At 28.1% G+C, this 19,666-nt stretch overlaps 1 protein-coding gene across 2 annotated transcripts in view; it reads right to left on the minus strand.

The window, feature by feature from the left end:
* LOC122512227 (rho GTPase-activating protein 7) overlaps positions 1-19,666 on the minus strand; it is a 317,373-nt gene that overhangs the window by 276,875 nt on the left and 20,832 nt on the right. For both annotated transcript variants that reach the window (XM_043627954.1, XM_043627955.1), the window contains exon 2: positions 16,017-16,262. In XM_043627954.1, coding sequence (XP_043483889.1) covers positions 16,017-16,223 — 207 coding nt within the window. In that variant the 5' untranslated portion in view covers positions 16,224-16,262. The remainder of the gene's footprint in view (positions 1-16,016; positions 16,263-19,666) is intronic.

Here is a 19,666-nt window from a genome sequence, read left to right on the forward strand (position 1 = left end):
TAGTGACAGTATTTGTCTGCTAATTAATTATTAGTAATAATTATTTATTTAGTAAATATATTATAGTTAACAAATTTAATTATTTTATTATTAATTTTGTTATTATTCTTTTACTATTTAGTTTTTTTTATTTTAATTAAATAATTAGGACCAATAAAGAATTAAAATTAATAATTACTAAATCATAATTAATTAACAAGTTGTCAATAATTTGTAAATCAATAATAGTAATAAATAATAAATAAAAATAATAAAGTAAAAAATAAATAAAAATAAATAAAATTTATAAAGTTTGTACTTAAAAAAATATTAACTAATTATAAACGTTGATTAAAACAGAAGAAAATTAAACACAAATATTTTTGTATTACCGAATATTTTTCATTTTCTATGCGAGGGGAAATATTCTTTCAAAAATGATAATGTGGCATGTGTCCATAATCGTTATTGTCAACTGAGAACAGCGTTGAAAATTTACAAAAGAAATTTCGAACACTATAGAGATTATTGTGTGCACAGAACAGAAGATAGAGATCAAAATTTTTTCGCCAAACCGCCAAGGGTCAAGAATGTGTATACACACGTCCCTCCCAAAAAATTTTTGAACTTGACACTGCTCTGTCACCCAAAAAGAAGAAAAGAAAAGAACCCCCCGTAACGAGATGCCATTCAGCAAAACCCTCAAAATTCACCAAAATAACAAATGCCTTTTCGTTGTTGCGCATTTACACACCATTAATTATCTTGTTACAATATAATGATAGCATTAAACCTATAGCGAAAGTGATATGTCAAACACAATAATAGATTAAAGTAAACAATATTTTCTCTCTTTCTCTCTCTCTTTCAATGTATAATATGTATGTATATACACAGAGAATAAAAGATTCAGGGCATATCAATTTGCTGCTATACAATCAAGTCAATCGATTCAATCAAATTGATTTTACAATCAATTCAATCAATTCATGCAAATTGATTTTAAAATCCCGACAACTTTTATATTTTCTTTTACAATTAAAACAATGCAATTAATTTCATTATATTGCAATTAAAATATTTATAATTTTTTTTTATATTTCTTTTATAAATATAAATTTTATCTACTAATTAAAATTATTGTGAAATAATTTTATTATTATAAATATAATAATAATTATAAATTTCTCTAAATAATATAAATAATAAATTATTTCTCTTTTCATTCATATTATCTTTAATTATTTACGCATTTAATTATTTATTCTTACAATTATTTATTTATCTAGTTAATATTTGTACAGTTTATTTATTTGTTTATTTAATTATTTAAATAAATTATTTAGTGCATTGAATTTCAATCAATCGAATTGATTCATTGTTTCAAAGTTTTATTTATTTTTGACAAATGAAAATTTTTTTAAATGATTTTGTAAATTACATAAAATATTATTAATGTTATTATTAAAATTATAAATGTTATTATTTAAATTAAAAAAAAATTAAATTAACTTGATATAAAAACTGAAAATTTACATTAAAACTTCAAATATAAATTTACAAAAAATTGTGTTAGCAACAGAGATCAGTGAGTAGAGTGATTACTCAATTTTTTTTTTTGTTTAGATTCTAAACTGTGTTTTATATTAACTGTTAATAACGCGGGATTTCCTTCATGTGCGACGTTACATTCAACGAAAACATTAACATCTGTTTCTACATTCCCACATGAAAGTTCCCGATAGAGAATAAATATTTTACATATATTAAACATTAAAATTTATAACTCAAAAAAAATTATCTAAACTATAAGAGCAGAGATATAATTTTTGATATTTTGAAAAACGGCAAAATACGACTATATAAATAAATTATAATAATTTATAGAGTTATGTGAAAATAATAAACATTATGGAAAAAAATTCAAAATAAATAAATATCAAAAATATTAGAAAGAATAAACAATAAATTTTTGTTTTTCTCTTTTGTTTCAGGTAAGTTGACATCGATTTTCATTATTCAAATTTCGACAATTCTGGTAAGATCATATTTTTCAAGTAAAAAATATTTCAAGTAACGATTATTCTGAAATTCTTCAAATATTAGAAATTAAAAATTTTAAATAAATAAAAAAATTACATTAAACTTATTGAGAAAAATTAATTCTATAGAATTCTTAATTAAAAGTATGAAAAGTTCAAATTTTCAAACATTTTTTTTTAAATTTAATTTTCATAAAGAATTTCATCAACAAATTTTTAAATAATTGAATTCTCTTGACAAATTTTAATAAAATTTTTAGGAATAATTGCATTTTTCGAGAAATTTGATGAAAATTGTATTAAAAATAATTAAAATTCTGCGATGAGTTTTATTATTTGTAAAAATAATTGAATTTAGGAGAAAAATTTTATTATTTATAAAGATAATTGAAATTTTGACGAGAATTTTTGTAAATTTTTAAACATAATTGAATTTCTGCGAAGAATTTTATTGAAATTATTTTGAAAAAAATTGAATTGTTACGCAAAGAACTTTTCCAGGTTTTTTCAAGGTTTATAAAATTCCCTGACATTTCCAAATTTTCCAGGTTTCCTATAATATAGCATCTACATGTAAAATTTGAGTTTTTAATTTTTATTTTTGTAATCAGTAACTTATAGAAATATTTTGAATAAAAAATATTTCGTTCACTTGAACGTTCAAAAGATTTAAATACTCATCTCATTGTACTTTTCCTATACTCCGTATTGAAAATGAAAATATTTGTAAATTTATCTCACCTCATGATCCCTACAATGAATAACAAAGTATTTTTTTATTCATCTGGTTCCAAAAGGTAATTTGAATTCAATACCCGTTTTGAAATGCACTTTTATTTATATTTTCTACTATATATATAAAATGTATAAATTTCTTATATTGTTTTTATTAAGTTTCACGTTCTGACTACAAAATTTAACTGCAAAATGCATAGAAGAACGAGCACGTTTGCAGCGAGTGATTCGAGTGAAATAGTTTTGTGGGCAAAGTTTTACGATTTACTTAGCATTCCAAGAGCGTATATATTAAAGTTATACAGTAGGGCATGATATGTTCAACGACGCGTTAAAATTATTTTTAGGATTATTTCTCTTACGGTTATATTATTATCGTTTTCCTGACGCGTCAATGCCGGAAGCTTTATATATATATGTATTCCTATATAGCCAATATGTCATAAAACGGTATTCATTTTATATAAATAACTGCAGAGGATCCGTTCAAAGAAAATCTATCATCAATGGATTTAAAAATTCATATCTGGGATTTTAATATTTGTTCATTTTTAATTGTTAACGCATTTCATTTATATCGATGACCAGATGCAAAAACAAAATATAAATATAAAAACGAACTTTGATTTTTGATAAGTAAATTTTTTTCAAGTGAGATTAATTCGAAATTAAGATGAGGAAAGAAATCGAACGATATCTTCTGTTTTGCCTTATTTTTTTTTCTTTTTCTCAATTGCATAATAATTATTATTCCAGTAATCTTGAATGAGCGTGAAATTTAATTTGGGAAGCATTGTTTTTTTATGTGCGAGGGGGTATAAAAGAAGCGTTTGTGGATCCTTCCGCATTGTCAGAACTTAGGCAGGTGACAGACAGTTGGGCGTTACAGCTGCCCTTATACGATGCTTAAAAAGAAATATACACTTTTCAAATAGAAGACAAGCAATGAACGTTATACTGAAAATTCGGTGGTCTCATTTTACATACATTTTTTTCAATACAGTAATTTATTTTTTTCTTCAGAAAAGATTAATTCCCATCCCGCTGGCAATTGATCCGTTTTTTATTATCAACTTTATGGGGGTCTCTCATGGAATTTAAAAAAAAACTAAGCCTTAAAATTTTTTTTTCCTATTTGACCAAATTGTTTAGAATTGATCTAATTTATCAAAAAAAAGAAAATATTTCGTGAAAGTAAACAAATTTATTATTTCCAAGAAATAATAAAAATAAGTCTCTTTGCATCAGCATTGCAAATTAGGAAGAAAAAAAAATATGAGGGCGCATTCGAAAATTTATTCGACCTTTTCATTCGCACGCTTGTGATAGATGAAAACATTTGCCATCGACAAAAAAAAGGGAATGATGACGCAAAATAATAATTAAAACATTGATTTTATGTTCGGGGACCTTTTCACCTTCTTCTCGGAATATTTCTTTATTGCGCGAGGGATTCGGTTTGATTTATATATATGTATACATATGTTTATATAATAATTCGTGGTTCTTGATGCTTATGATAATGGTTCTTTTATATTATGTTCATTTTCGAGAGATTTTATTTATATTATTACATAATAGTAATAATTACGTTTAATAGAATTTTTTTTCACTAAACGTGAGAAATAATTTTCCAATTTTTTTTAACTATTAAAAGATTTTATAAAGTACTATCATTCGAAAGAATTCTGTAAATTAATGGAACATTTATTTGAAGGAAAATTACGTTAGTAATGCCACTTTGTAACAAATTATTTTAGTAATTAATTAATTACCTATAGTAGCTAAATATATTAACTAACTATCATATTTACTGTCGCAAATTTAAAAAAAAACTGCACAAGGTCGAAGAATTTTTAGTATTTTCAGATTCAGAATCTCCAGACATAGGGGAAATACAAAAAAAATATTATCGTACTTGTGTTTGCTTTGCGGAAATAATACCTATTCATTAAACTATGTGATAGGATCACGTATAGTTATAAAAAGGTTATGTGTATAAGTCTCCGAAACTGAATTGAACACGGAACCTATAGTTTTCGCGCAGCGTAAGCAAATTATAGTTCACTCGCCATTCACGCTTGTCTGCCTCGTCTAACTAAGGAACGCGCTTATTCACAAGAGCAACAAGTGGAATGTACAATATATGTATTTGTGTATATACATAAAACCAATGTATACAGTCGACAATTCAATATGAGAACACTATATGTATATATATTCTGGTTCCGATTGTTATCACGTTCACCAATCGGGAGTTTCATGCTTTGAATAAATTTTACAACAATAGACTATAAAATTTTTCCTATTTTGTAGTGGAAAATTTAATTATGTCGTGTTTTCAATTCAGTGAATCATGATTATTTGTATTGAGGAATTTTGAGAAATCTTTTTTATTCTTCCATAGGTATAGCGGAAGGAAAATTGGTATTAAAAATTTAGGACTGAGTTTCGTACCCTTTTTGAAATTGATAGTACTTCAATGTAATTTTATTTTAAATTCATAGGATGTTTAAAATGATCACTAAAAATGAGAAAAAATAACGTCAATTTGAGAGACCTCCATGAGGATGTAGAAAGAAATTGAAAAATCGAAGTAAAAGTGTCACTAAGAGAAATCCGATGTGATACGATGCGACCAGGAAATGTCATCAATTAAATAAGAGCCGATCGCTTTGTATTGTCTTTCGCAGGCACAACAAAAACATTCCTTTATTTAAACCCCTTCCCCCCGAAAAAAAAGAAAATCACGCCTAAGGTGAAATAATAGATAATAAGAATATATTTTCTACAATAATTGGTGGCAAATGTCAGAGCTCATTGCACGGATAATTGTCGTCATGACAAGATCAGCATGTTGTCGGATTGTCGCTTCGCACGGGCAATATTACTTTCACTCTTAATCACGAGAGCAGTGCCTTCTTTCAAACGAGAAGTACAAAGAGCGTGTGTGCACATGCAACTCGCTTATTACATATAGATCACTATATATAAGCACACACACAAACACAGACACGAACAAAAGATGCGTTTGTAGAAGAGCAATGCAAGTTCGAGTCCATGTCTATTTGATAGTGAGTCTCTTTTATGTGTGAGGATGAAAATACTAAGAATGAAGCATGCACGTGTGGGTGGTGGTGCAGGACTGCTGCACATCCGGTTGGGTGTGTCGGATGGGTTTCGTCTACTCGACAGATGCAGTAGGTATATTGCTACTATAACTATATACCTTCTGTTGTTACTCTTGTCATTCTCGTTTACCTCCTCATCCTCCTCCTCTCAGTTTCCATCCTACCTTCTATCTCTTGATTTCAAAAGTAAATATCCGTTTAATTTTAAACACAATAATGCGAAACCTTCTTGTACAAGCATCTTGGAAGTGCTACCGGAAATATCTTACTAACTTGATGAATTCTTATGTCTGAATATTTAACTGAACGAAATTTTACTTTTATTTTATTCAGCTACAATTTCGAAACGAATTAAACATAATTCCTATCGGTACACTGTTAACTTAACAGTATCAGATTGCAACGAATTGATACCAAAAATGTGGATCAAATCAGAAATTGATCCAAATTTTTAGCATCAATTGGATCCACTTTAGTATCAATTTGATACTTTCAAGAAAACTGTGTATCGAAACAGTAGAGAGAAAAAATCAAATTCGATCAAAATTCAATGTAATGGAAATTATTCCTACAATTCCGAATATTTCCATCGGTCACTTTTACGCAAAGAAAAAGATGAAACAAGAAAAACAAGATTGCAGTAAATTTAAAAATACTTTGTTTCCTTTTTTCTACCACCAAGTACGTAAAAAAAGACACATAGCGTGCACATATGCAATTTGCGATCAGCTAAAACAAGATGTTATAACAGAAATTTTGTTGACGACTTTTAAAAGCGCATCACGAGAAAAATATATATATACATGATGAAATTGAACAATGAAGACTAATGCGGAGAATTGGTGCGTTGGATCAACACACAACCGCACACGCACACACGAAAAAGTCGCACGTGAATTGAGTATGTACAAAAGCTTCTTTGGAATGAGAATGCCGCTAAATGAATGTAATTTAGACTTAACCACATGTTATATAGGCTTGGCAGTCATTCACATCTGGCGTTTCGATCAAAACTCTGAGCCACAAGAGACTGCAAAAGCAAAAGTTCTATATAGTGCACACCAACACTATAGATTGTGGTGCTCCTTGGGGTTTTCTCGCGTTTGCCAACAGCAGCAGCAGCAGCAGCTGTGATGGAGATCAAGAATGGTGGCCTTTATGACCTCTCGATTCGGTCAACTAATTGCAAATTCATTTCCGTTGCCGTAAACGACATCGTTTGTTGACCGTATCACAAAAACGAAGAATGAAAAGAAAGTTGTAAATTATTTCCTCCCCCAAACTTTTTTTCTATTTTACCATTTTTTGGTTGTATTACTACCATAACAATATACCATAACAATATTTTCATTGTCATGTTCATCTAATAGGTCCTATTTTTAATCAACTTTCAATTGTTGGTATTTGTGGCTAAAGTCTAGAACGTTTTTAAAAACTGTAAAATAATGAAATATTTTTTATTTTTTATCCTTAAAGGACAAAGCTTTTCTATATAGGACCAAGTTAGAACAAATATAAATTAACAAAAACTGCCAATTTAGTAACACTAAATAATAATAATAATAATAATAAGAATATAGGCACAGTAATTATCAAGCATACCTCAATAATTTCCACACTGATAGTTAAAATTTAATTTGAATTTAATTGCGACAATTACCGTGGGTCGAGTGACCAAAACTGCGAAGAATTTATATCGAAAGGCGTGATTATATGGAGAGAAGAAGTGAATTATTATTTTTACGATAAAGGTTCAATGAACAAAAATTTCACACCTGTATTGAATTTTTCTTCTTCTTCTTCCTTCTCAACATCATCCCACACATCGACAATATAATCTATTAATAATTGGCAGGGAAATTTCTAAGTGAATGCGCACATGAAAGATTTAATGTTCCCACGATTATTCTCCCTCTTTGTCACTCTCTTTGACTCTATTATCAAGATTGTGCTTTTCAAACTTATATACCCATTAAAACTTGAATTACAACAAATTTCGTAATCAAAGGAAAATTCGAGGTATTCCTGCGACGTATCAAGATTTAATAAAATATATAGGTGGAAGCTTTAAATTTCCGGAATCTACATGGAAAATGGAATATAAAGTAACTTAGTTTACTATACATTTACTACAAATGAAAGAACAGTAAACTATTTGGAATTTCTGCTATAAATTAAATTTTTTACAATAATAAAACATGAAGAAATTGATTACTCCGAGTCTTCAAACTCGGAGTTATCAATTTCTTCATGTTTTATAATAATTAAAGATGACCCAGTGATAAAATCATTTACGATTCAATTATTATTTTCAAGAAATTTTAACTAAAATTCTTCTGTGAATCGATTATTCTTAATAATTTTGGAAAAAGTTCTTTGACAATTTTCAAATCCATTTGTTTACAATATTCAATTTTACAAATTTCAATTATTCCTCAATTCTACAATAAAATAAATATTATAAAATAAAAACTTAAAATATAATATTAACAAAATTCAATTAAACTATTTCAAAAAAAATTAATTTCAAAATTCAATTATTTTTAAAAATTCTCGCTATTTTGCTTTTAATATTTAATTGTTATCGAAAAATTTAACTGAAATTAATTTTTAAATCAATTTTTATTAGGTACAAAATTCTACTTGAATTAAAATATCTAAATACAAAAATAAATAATTGAATGCTTCTTAAAATTGAATTCCCATAAAGAATCGTTATCAACAAATTTTTAAATAATTGAATTCTATCAACGAATTTTAATAAAATTTTAAAGAATCATTACATTTTTCCAGAAATTCATTTATTTACAATTCAATTTTATAAAATTTCAATTATTCATAAATTCTTCAATTAAGTATATATTAGAAAATAAAAACTAATTATTTCTAAAAAATTATGGTCTAATGCTTTTAAAATTTAATTATAATCAAAAATTTGAAGTGAAATCCATTTTTAAATCAATGTTTATGAGAAAATTCTATACAAAATTAAATTAAAATTAATTAATTAAATAGAAAAATAACAATTTATATTGTATGTTTCTTTAAATTGAATTCTCATAAAGAATTTTATCTATAAATTTTTAAATAATTAAATTCCTAAAAAGAATTTTATTATTTACGAAAATATTTGAATCTTCATAAAAATTTGATTATTTATGAAAATAATTGAGTGATTGCGAAGAAATTTATAAAAAAATTTGTAAATAATGAAATTCTTGTGAAATTTTTATAATTTTTTTAAAATAATTAAATTGTGTAGAATTTTATTAAATTTTGTTTTTAAATAATTGAATTCTTTTGGAAAATTTATGAAAATAGTACATATTGAAAATCATTGAATTGAGGGAAAATTTTTAAAAATTGTTGAAATTTTTCCAAGAATTTTATTAAAATTTTTGACAATAATTAAATTTATGCCAAAAATTTTATTAAAATTTTTGAAAATAATTGAATTTCGGAGAAGAATTTAATTATTTCTAAAGATAATTCAAATTATGACCAGAATTTAATTATTTCTAAAGATAATTGAAGTTTTGACAAAATTTTTTTTTCAAATTTTTTGAAAATAATTGAATTTTTGAGAAGAATTTAATTATTTCTAAAGATAATTGAAATTTTGACCAGAATTTAATTATTTTTTAAGATAACTAAAATTTTGACCAGAATTTAATTATTTCTAAGGATAATTGAAATTGTGACCAGAATTTTTAAAAAATTTTGAAAATAATTGAATTTTGAAGAAGAATTTAATTCTAAAGATAATTGAAATTTTGACGAGAATCAAGATCAAGCCTTGCTATTATCAATTAAATATTTACTTGAATCAAATAATTTTTATTTAAATCAATTAAATGGTTAAATTCATATTTTCTTCAAATACGAAATTTATATTGATTCAAATACTATTTAATTGACTCCAATAAATATAATTTGATTTAAGTAAATATTTAATTGACTCTAATGAATAGAATTTGATTTTTCTAAGGATGTCAAATGGGGACAAAAATTTATCAAAATAAACTTCCAGAACATCGTTTTTTGCATTTTTTTCACTTTTGATTCTCAGGGGAAAAATTGTGAGAAAAGAAAGAGAGAGAGAGACAAAGAGGAAGAAACAATTCGCAGAATGAAAGCAAACAGTGGAAGTATAATTAATAAACTGCAATATGATACTATAGATCATAATCATAAAAATTGAGTCTAAAAGTAAAAATCTGCAATGATGTGGAATTTCTCAGAAAATGGGATGTGCTGAAAAATTACGTAATCGACTCCAGTAATTAATTTCTGATTAGATTAGGATTTCTTTTTTTCCCCTTATGCATCTCCTTCGAGGAGAAAAAAAAATACTTTGATGCCTTTCTATAATATATATTCCAGACATTCAATTAATTCCGCGTCGCATAATCTTTTGAATGTAACAAGGGGATAATAAAATGTTTGACTAGGGACTCTGTCTGGACCTCTTGTCATTTTAATAGCATGTCCATTAGGTGCCCTATAATTTTCGACGAAATGAGTTGACACTAAACCTGTCATCATTTTTTTTTCTTCCTCCTTTTTTTTGGCGTTGCAAAATGAAAACAAAAAGGATTGAAGGATTGTTAGGATGATTGAAAAAAAGAAATTTCAACGGTGCAAATTGTATTCTTTCTTTTTCTCTTTTTTTTGGTTGTCTTTTTGTGTATTTTTTTTTTTTTTTGAGACGTGGCACTAGTCGTAAATCACTTCATTTCGTGCATCGGACTATTCCACGAAGCGGAAACTTGGGATGCAAAAACGCGCGCAAAGAAGATTCCCCGCAACAATAGGTTGAATGCCTCGGCAACATGGATCTCGGCGTTGTAACTCAAAACGCCAGGAACTCTCCGACTGAGCGAGAGAAGAGAAGAGAGAGAGACAGAGAGAGAAAGAGAGAGTATCCGGATGTCATTCCTCGCATCCCTCGCATGGCAGGCGCCGCGCACAGACCTCTCTTTCTCTCTCTTTCCTTGTTTTGTGTATATTTTGCATTTCAAGATATTATCGGCTATGGAAGCGTGTATGTGTGTTTGTGTGTCTTCGCGAACTGATTTCTATACGCGATGACGAAACAAACGATTCTTCACCTGTTCGTAACAATTTTTTTTTTTTTTTTAAAGAAGATTTAGATGAACAGTCGAAACAAAAATTAGTCCATTTACTTTAAAGTAAAGAAATTTAAATTTGTCCTTTTTTGTTGAAATTTTTGTTGAAAACATTAGTCCAATGCTAGAATTTTATACTTTAAAATAAAGAAATTTTCGAAGAATTTTATAAACATTTTTTTAATTAATTAATTTTTTCAAAAAAAATTTATGAATATTATATTTCAAATAAGAATTGAATTTCAGTGAAAATTTTATTATTTAGAAAAATAATTGAATTTTGTCGAAGAATTTTATTACCTATAATTTTTTTTTTCAATTATTCAATTCTTTTGTAAAATTTTATTAAAATATTAGTTACTAAAAATAATTGAATTTCAGCAAAGAATTTCATTATTTGTTTCATTTAACTGTTGTAAAAATAATTCTCATTAAAAAAAGTAAGAAGTGAAAAATAATAACACAATAATTTCTCTAAGGATATCAAATCAAAACTGTTAATACAAGAAGTAGAAAACGCGAAGCGGAATTTAAAAAATAGAATAACTGGATAGCAGTTTTTTTTTAAAAATACAACTTCCCATAGAAGACCTAAATTTCAGAAGGAATAATAAAAACAGATATATTCTCGATAAATTTATATCCGAAATGAAATAAAGTTCTCTTGTGGTGTTGATGATAAAATCTCACCAAAAAAAAAAGGAAAAATTCTCAGCCAAACGTTGGCTCTTTCATCATAGAAAATAATAATAATCTAAAAAGGACGAGCCGAGAATGGAACATTTGAACCAAACACCTCATATCTTACACACTATAAACGAAAGTACTGATCCGCTGATATATCGGTTTTTATAAAAAGGATTATCACACTCCATAGGTCCCCGCGCATCTTCATAATTCTCTCCTCAACTCCCATAAAGTATAAATATTCCCCTGTCTCCGATGCCCATCCCGCATTCTGGGATATCCCATAGCAAAGATATATAAATATATTTCGAATATATAGTATATATTATATTATATAATATAAATCATCTAAATTTTATTTACCAATTTCGACGAATTTTCGCTTCGCTTTGATCACTTCTTTATTTTACCTATAATACGTATTTATACACAATTTTTAAAAATGCGCAAAATGATACTTTAGTTGATGATGTAAACAAGCCACTCATGGCGTAAAACAAGTTTTTATTATCGCATCCTTTCCTCGTTGCCTTTTAACAACGTATCAAGCAAAAAAGAACTTTTTTTTTTATATCTACAACAAAATTCTCTTAATTCAAAGAAAAAGGAGATTTTTTAGATGGTTTCTTTTATACTTCTCCAATTAATGAAACTCTCAAGTGTTTCAAATATTTTGAACTTACAATAAATATCATCAAATAAAAATAATTTACAATGTAAATTATTATTTTTTATAATCTAAAGTATATTCTTAATTTTAAAAATAATCTGTAATACATTATAATAAAAAGAAAAACAATGTACTCTCATAATTTGAATCAGTTAAAAATCATGGTTTTAACTGACAATCAGTGACTGACTTTTTGCTTCTAAATCAGTTTTTTTTAACTGATTCAAATTTAGAGAGTACATTATTTTCTCAAAATGGAAATACTTTAAATTCAAAAAAATGAGAATGTAATAAATGAAACTTTATCTTCCATTACACTCGTCAACAAAGTATCAAAAAAAAAAAAAAATGTTGTCAATTTAAAGAACCATTTCTTTTTCTGTCCTCTGAATTTTAAAACACGATATAAAAATTAAGGGCTTATCTTAAAAAAAAGATAAAATGGTTTCAAAAAAATATTACAGGATGGCAGTTTTATTCTGATATCTTGGCCCACCCACTTTATATATGAAATGTGTATGTGTAAGGAGTAGATTATATAAAGTGATTTCTCGTTTATTAAAGAACAAAAATCTTTATGAGAACTTGACTCATGAGTTATTTTTCCTCAATTTATAACTATTTTCAATGTCTATACGTAATAATTCGTCATTAGAGATTAGTGTGAAAAATCGTCATTGTTTCGAAGTTCATTTTTTATTAACTACGCCGAGTTTCTAATTTTCTATCTAGTTTCTAGATATTCATTGACATTTATTATTCTAACTCTTTCTTCTATTACTCTTTTTCATTTAATAATTATTAAATTATTATTATTATCATCAATTATTATTATTATCATTATTATTATGAAAATAATATGAAAAATAATTATAAAAATTTTATTTTATTATTAATAAATTTATTTGATTTCTAATTTTTATTAGAGTTTTTATGAATAATTAAATTCTTTTGACGAGTTTCTTTAAATTTTTTTAAAATAATGTTTTTTTTAAATAATTTTAATTAAAAATTTGGAAAATAATTGAATTAAACAAAGAATTTTTTCTTAACCATAATAATAGCACTAATTATAATTTTGATAGTATAGTAATTACATTAATTAAATGCAATTAAACAGTAATTACAAATATTACAATTATTATAGAATTAACAGTAATTAAAATCATAAAAATAGTAGCTATTGATAAATATAGTTATAATTACTAATTACTACTATATTTACAATTAAGATAATTTTAATAAATTAATTACCATATAATTATTGTACTGTAATTATTACAAAATAATGTTAATCACAATAATATAATTTCTAGTTTCGTTAAACCCGTTTCTGTAATTAATTTCCACTAAAAGATCTCTATTTAGTCTTTTTTTCGTTTTTTATAAATAAATATTTTCATAAATAATAATAATTTGAAATGACCAATGAATTAAATGACGCTAATCGAATTTACAGAAATAAAATGGGAAAAGTAGCAAAACCGCGAACGTGTTGGGTAACATGTGAGCATGTATATAGGTAATGTGTACCTTTGACCAAAGAGTATTTTCTAACTTTATGTACCTTGTGTTAGAGTACCAAGTTTACTCAATTCAACTTCGCGGAACAGTCCTCGAGCAGAGAGGAGACGACTATCTATGACTGGTAAAGTGGTAGCGACTCATGATACAGAAACACAGATACATAAAGGTGTACCACTATAGAGTTGAGAGAATGGTTCTTGGTGACGTTGCACAAGCATGACGCATGAATACAAACACGTGCCCTGCATAAATACAACTTGTTTCCAACTTTTATAGAGTCAAAAATTTTTTCAAATTTTCCCAAAAAGGAAAAAAGTTGTACATCTTGAAAAATGTTTTATATCTGAAACTGAATTATTTGAACCAAATAAAATTTAGTTAAAACAAATAATATCGTATGTTTTGAGTCAAGTATATTTTTTCTAGGTATAGATCCGTATGTAAATAAGTTGATCATGAAAAAAAAGTCGGAAAAAAACAAGAAAAAACCGTTTATTAATATTTCAAAAAAAGAAACCGGTTTTATGATTGGAATTATCAAAAAAAAAAAATAGAGAGAGGGGGAGATTTGCTAAAACAGAGTGATGCGCCCACGCACCTGGAAAAAGACCTGATTCGAAATATCAAGGGGAAAAAAAGTAGCGTAACCACGAGGAAGTGATGGGAAATAAAGAGGAATTGCAAAACATGTTTCAGAAACTCGTACACAAGTCTCTCGAGAGGTGTCAACTTGAATTTGTTATCTACATATTTAGTTTTATTTCCCCCTCCCCTTCCTCAAGAAAGATCGATGATCGATCAAATTTTATTTTTACTCTCACAATCTCTACAAAATGATCAATTTTATTCACATCGGTCAAGTTTTTTTTCAAAAAACATTTATAAGTTTTTAAATTGAAATTTTTAAATGAATTACAGTCTCCCTATTTTTCTCCTCTGTATGTGATAATCGTGTGAATACTCAAGTTTTATATTCATTTAATCGTAAACATCTTAATGAAGATGTTTTTCCCGCGCGAAGATAAATTTGCGGTATCTTTGTTTATGATGAAGGTATATTCTATCTTCATTAAGCATCGTTAACAGAGATGATGTTTTGATAAGTAACATTGGATAGTTTACGTGTTGAAATTGACGATTTTAAAAGGACGAGGAGAGGGTGGCTTAAGAGAATATAACACTTCCTAGGACGAGAGTAAATAAGATGATGGTATAGAAGAAAGAGAGAAGAAGAGGGAAAAAATAAGCGGTCAGGTTTAGAGAAAGAGAACCGTTATGGCAAACGTCAAACGATCTGCACGTGATACGAAACCTCGACCCGATAGAGCCTCATCCATGACCCTTTGGAAAGAAACTATGAATCATCTATAACCCACAGCTTGTCCAGCAATAACGTTTCGTATACCATTCTCAAAAGCAGTAATGAGATGTGCCCTCTAGCTCCTGGATGTGCATTTTCCCTCATCATTTTTTTCTTATCGAGGAATATAAAAATATTCGATTGCAAAATAAGTGTTAAGCTTCACCTGTTACTTTGGTTTATACCATGATAGAAGAAGATTAATGATGTCTTGACTTAATCAACCGTTTGTAATAATTAATCATCTTCTATGTACTTTCTGAGACATTGTACACTACATTAAACTACATTATATCATTGATTATCTACACTACTGCTATATTCTATTTTATTTATTTAGGAAAAATTATGCCCAACAGTAAAACCAATAATTAGGTTAATGTCACTTTGTATCCAGTCATGAAAGTAAAACTAACCCTAAATTCAGATAGAAAAAATTATCTGGATATTGTATACCATCTCAATTCTTAATCATTCTCTAAATATTTATTTCAGTTTTGTACTCAGTCAGGTTTGAGTTTGTCCCATACCTCAACAATTCTCGACAATTCTTAAATACTTTTTTCGGGGTTGTACTAATTCCCAATCATCCTTAAAAATTTGTTTTTGTTTTGTATCCTAAGACGAGTCATCCAAAGCTTTAAAATTTTCTAAATGCTTACAAGAAGTTGTGCGGCAAACTCGAAATTTTTTAACAAGCCTACAGATAGGGCAGAGAAAAATTATGCTTTTTTAAATTTATTATATGCAACTTACGTTTACTTTTGCGAGGTATAATTCCAATTCCTTGTAAGGATCCATCTCTTCCTTGATAAATTCTCGAGGAATTTTCTTTTCACTATCAACATCACATTCCACGATTTTCAAATGATTCACACAATTCGAGGGCGAAATTGACACTTCACTTCCCGTTGATCCATTCACCCAACGATTTGCCGCTCCATTCTCACGCACTGTCTCCATCTTTGCGAATTACCTCATTGAACACATTTCCACTGACGTCTGTAACAAAGGAAGAAGAATATCTTTCATTAGTGCTCATTCTCTTTAAATTGCAAAAAGAGAAAAAGAAAATACTTAATCGAAACATGGATTAATTTTGGTACAAATTAACGGAATTGCTATTTTTCTTTATTAGTTTTTTTTTGGGGGGGGGGGCAAATTTTGAACAGAAAACATAATTACGTGAGAAATAATTTTTTTGTTCTGCTATTACTTAAGAAGCAATTTTTAAAGATTATTTTTTATTTTATGGTTTGAATTACTTTTATACGTATTATACGGAAGATTTCTAGAACTGGATATATTTGGTTGCGTAACTTAAATCGGATTTATTAATTTCCTGTTAACTGTTCTTGAAACTAAAAGTAATCCTGAAGGTCGTCAAATTGTATTTCAAATAAAGTTCTAAAACTAGATTCAATTCTTCAACAAACTTCAAAATTTGTTTTAGTATTACTCCCAAGTCCTAAAGCTGCAGTGAAAAATCAATCAAAATTTAAAAATTAGGGCTAAAATGTGTTGTAATTATGGAAGTGAAACTTTAAATTCTGTTGTCAAAAATTATCTGCATGCTGAAACTGCATCAGTAATCCTTAAATATCTGTTTCAGGTTTGTGGCAATTCTCAGTTATTTCTAAATATTAGTTTCTGATTCATACCAAATCTCAAATATGCCTAAATATTTGTTTCCAGTTTTTGTAAAAATTCTCAATTTTACTTAAATATTTAAGCATCAATGACCCAATGTCGCTAACTAAAGCAGAGCAATCGAATCGAAATTAATTTTTTCTAAATCAACAGAATAGTTTTGCTACTTATAATAAAAATATGAAAAGAATCTATTGATACTATAAAGCTAATAATGACGACAATAAGTCAATTAACACAACACGAGTGTATTTATTGCGTACATTTTTAAAACCTTTGATCTTTCCTCGCCGACGTGTCACAATGATAAATCTTCCTCAAAATGCACTGGAATAAAGTGAAATGCCGTTAAGAAGTTAAAACAGAACACCGTGTCATTGCAGTTGGGTTTACGGTATAATTACCAGCACAGTCTCCCTTTTTTTCCTTTGCGAAAAGAAAGAAAAAGAGTACATGCATTCTTTTTCTTTTCATTACATGGAACTAAGAAAAGAAAAAAAGTGTACTTCTTTCTTTCGAGGAATATACTTTTTAAAAGTAAGTAAAAACAGCCACCTGCAAACGTTATGATCCCAACTGCGTTATATTTATAGAGAGCGGTACACATGCGTTAGTCACGAGAGCTAATTATATGAGAATATATGTACTATATATATATGAAATAAATGTATATATATATATATATATATATTCGAAGAGATTAGCCTTACCATCTGCGAAATACCAACGGCAGACAAAATAGCCTTGTGGGCAGCTAACGGCGAGTGGATTATCGTCTGGATTAGTAAAGTGACGACGTCACATTTTCACAACTATGATCGGACAAAAGACTTGCTGTCTGCGATGGCACGTACTTGTGTGTGCCAAATTATCTAAACTCTATAGAAAAGAGACTAGATCTGCTTTATAATAATAATTCTCTTCATACGAAAATAGTGACATCATTCAAGAGTGTTTGGAAAAAATGTCATCACTCCAATTTATAACAGATGTAAGACTTGATCGTTATATTAAATTCTGTAAAGCGTCGACAATTTCGCTTGCAATTTTGCTTGTAATTTTGCTCGCACTTTTGCTTCGTACTGTTTTTCTGACCTAATAATTTTGTAACTTTTAGAAATTGCTCTCGCATACGAAAATAATTTCTATTGCAAACAATGATGATTATGAAAATAAAATTTTCCGGTAGATTTGTAAAAATTCTCTTTGATAATTTAGGTATCAAGTATATAGCAATACAGCACAAAGGAAAAGCTTTACCCACATTTGCATTATATCCGTTCCATACCGAAATTTAGATTTACTATGTTATTATCAGCAAGTCTGATTAGAATAATTCCACGTAAATTCTAAAATTTATGACTAATTTCAGTATATCTAATGGTATTACCGAACCGGTTTGTCCAGGCTTGCTTCACGGACTTGGTCCAGACCTATTTTTAGAGATGGAGTTGTCTTCGAAAAGTCTAATTTATAAATCTGTTTATGAGTCAATTCTAAAATTTATCACCAATTCTGCTATTAGGTTGCAGCTTCGCACAGATTTGTCTAAATTCGTTGCGGATTTGATGCAGACCAGAAATCCCACCAGTGTAACAATCAGAAGTAGATGATAGCACATAGAATATTATTTAGAATTTAGGATAATTTTTGGAATTGTAAAATGGTATCATATATGGATCTAGTTCTGTAAATAGTTACTGATCTAATTTTAAGTAGTGATGCTCTAACTCGTCCTGCTTTAATTAGTACTGCTCTAACTTTTACTGTTCTAACAAGTACTGTTGTAAATGCCCTAATTAGTACAGCTTTAACTCGTACTGCTCTAATTTGCTCTGCTTTAACAAGTACTGGCTCAAACAGTACTGCTTTGACTAATACTACTCTATCTCCAACAATCAATTCTACTGCATTAGCAGCAACAAAAAAGCTGTTTAGTTCTAATTCAATACTTATTTCCTCAATCATCATTTAACAAAACAAAGAAATTAATTGATTGTTGTGGTCTAATAGTTTGAGCAGTATGCTCAAACTATTAGACTACAATAATCAATTAATTTCTTTGTACAACAAACAAACATATCCAACTTAAGCTTCATCCTTTTTCTCCAAATCCAAACATACAAATAGGAATAAAAATTTTGAACATGAACGATCGTAAGCATGAAGAGGTGTGAGAGCGCACATGTACAGAGGGATAAGGGGGGGGGGCAACAAATGATGTGAAAGAATTCGTGTGGAAAATATCGGCGAACTATCAGTGCGAGATCAAGGTCCACTGATAAGAATCTCACTTGATACTGCACCCGCAGAAGCCACGGCAACCTGAACGACCGCAATTAACCTTACGTAACACGGCCTTTCCTGGTGCACGGCTTGTTTACCGCAAGATAAACTACAATGCCTGTTCACAAGCTCAGGAGTGCATATACGATCCTGAGCCGTGCAAACTATAAAATAGCTTCGGGCCACTTTACGGTTCTCGTTTGCAAAACGAAAAGAAGAAGAAGAAAAAAAAAGTGGAGCCTTTTAACCATTCACGCCCCGGGAAAATGTATATTGTACAGGCACATGTATATGTATATGTTTTGCGACTAAAGATTCGTTTCTATCCGAATGACGACAAATATTGTCTCGCGCACATCGTCCCAACAACACCAGGAAGTTCTCTTTTTCCAACTTATCGATTTCTCTAAATCTAATGTGCACGTCTCGAATCGATTTAAAGTGCAAAAAATAGTATTTTATACAAGTAC

This window comes from Leptopilina heterotoma, unplaced genomic scaffold (genome assembly GCF_015476425.1).
Source record: "Leptopilina heterotoma isolate Lh14 unplaced genomic scaffold, ASM1547642v1 Lhet_95, whole genome shotgun sequence".
NCBI lineage: Eukaryota > Metazoa > Arthropoda > Insecta > Hymenoptera > Figitidae > Leptopilina > Leptopilina heterotoma.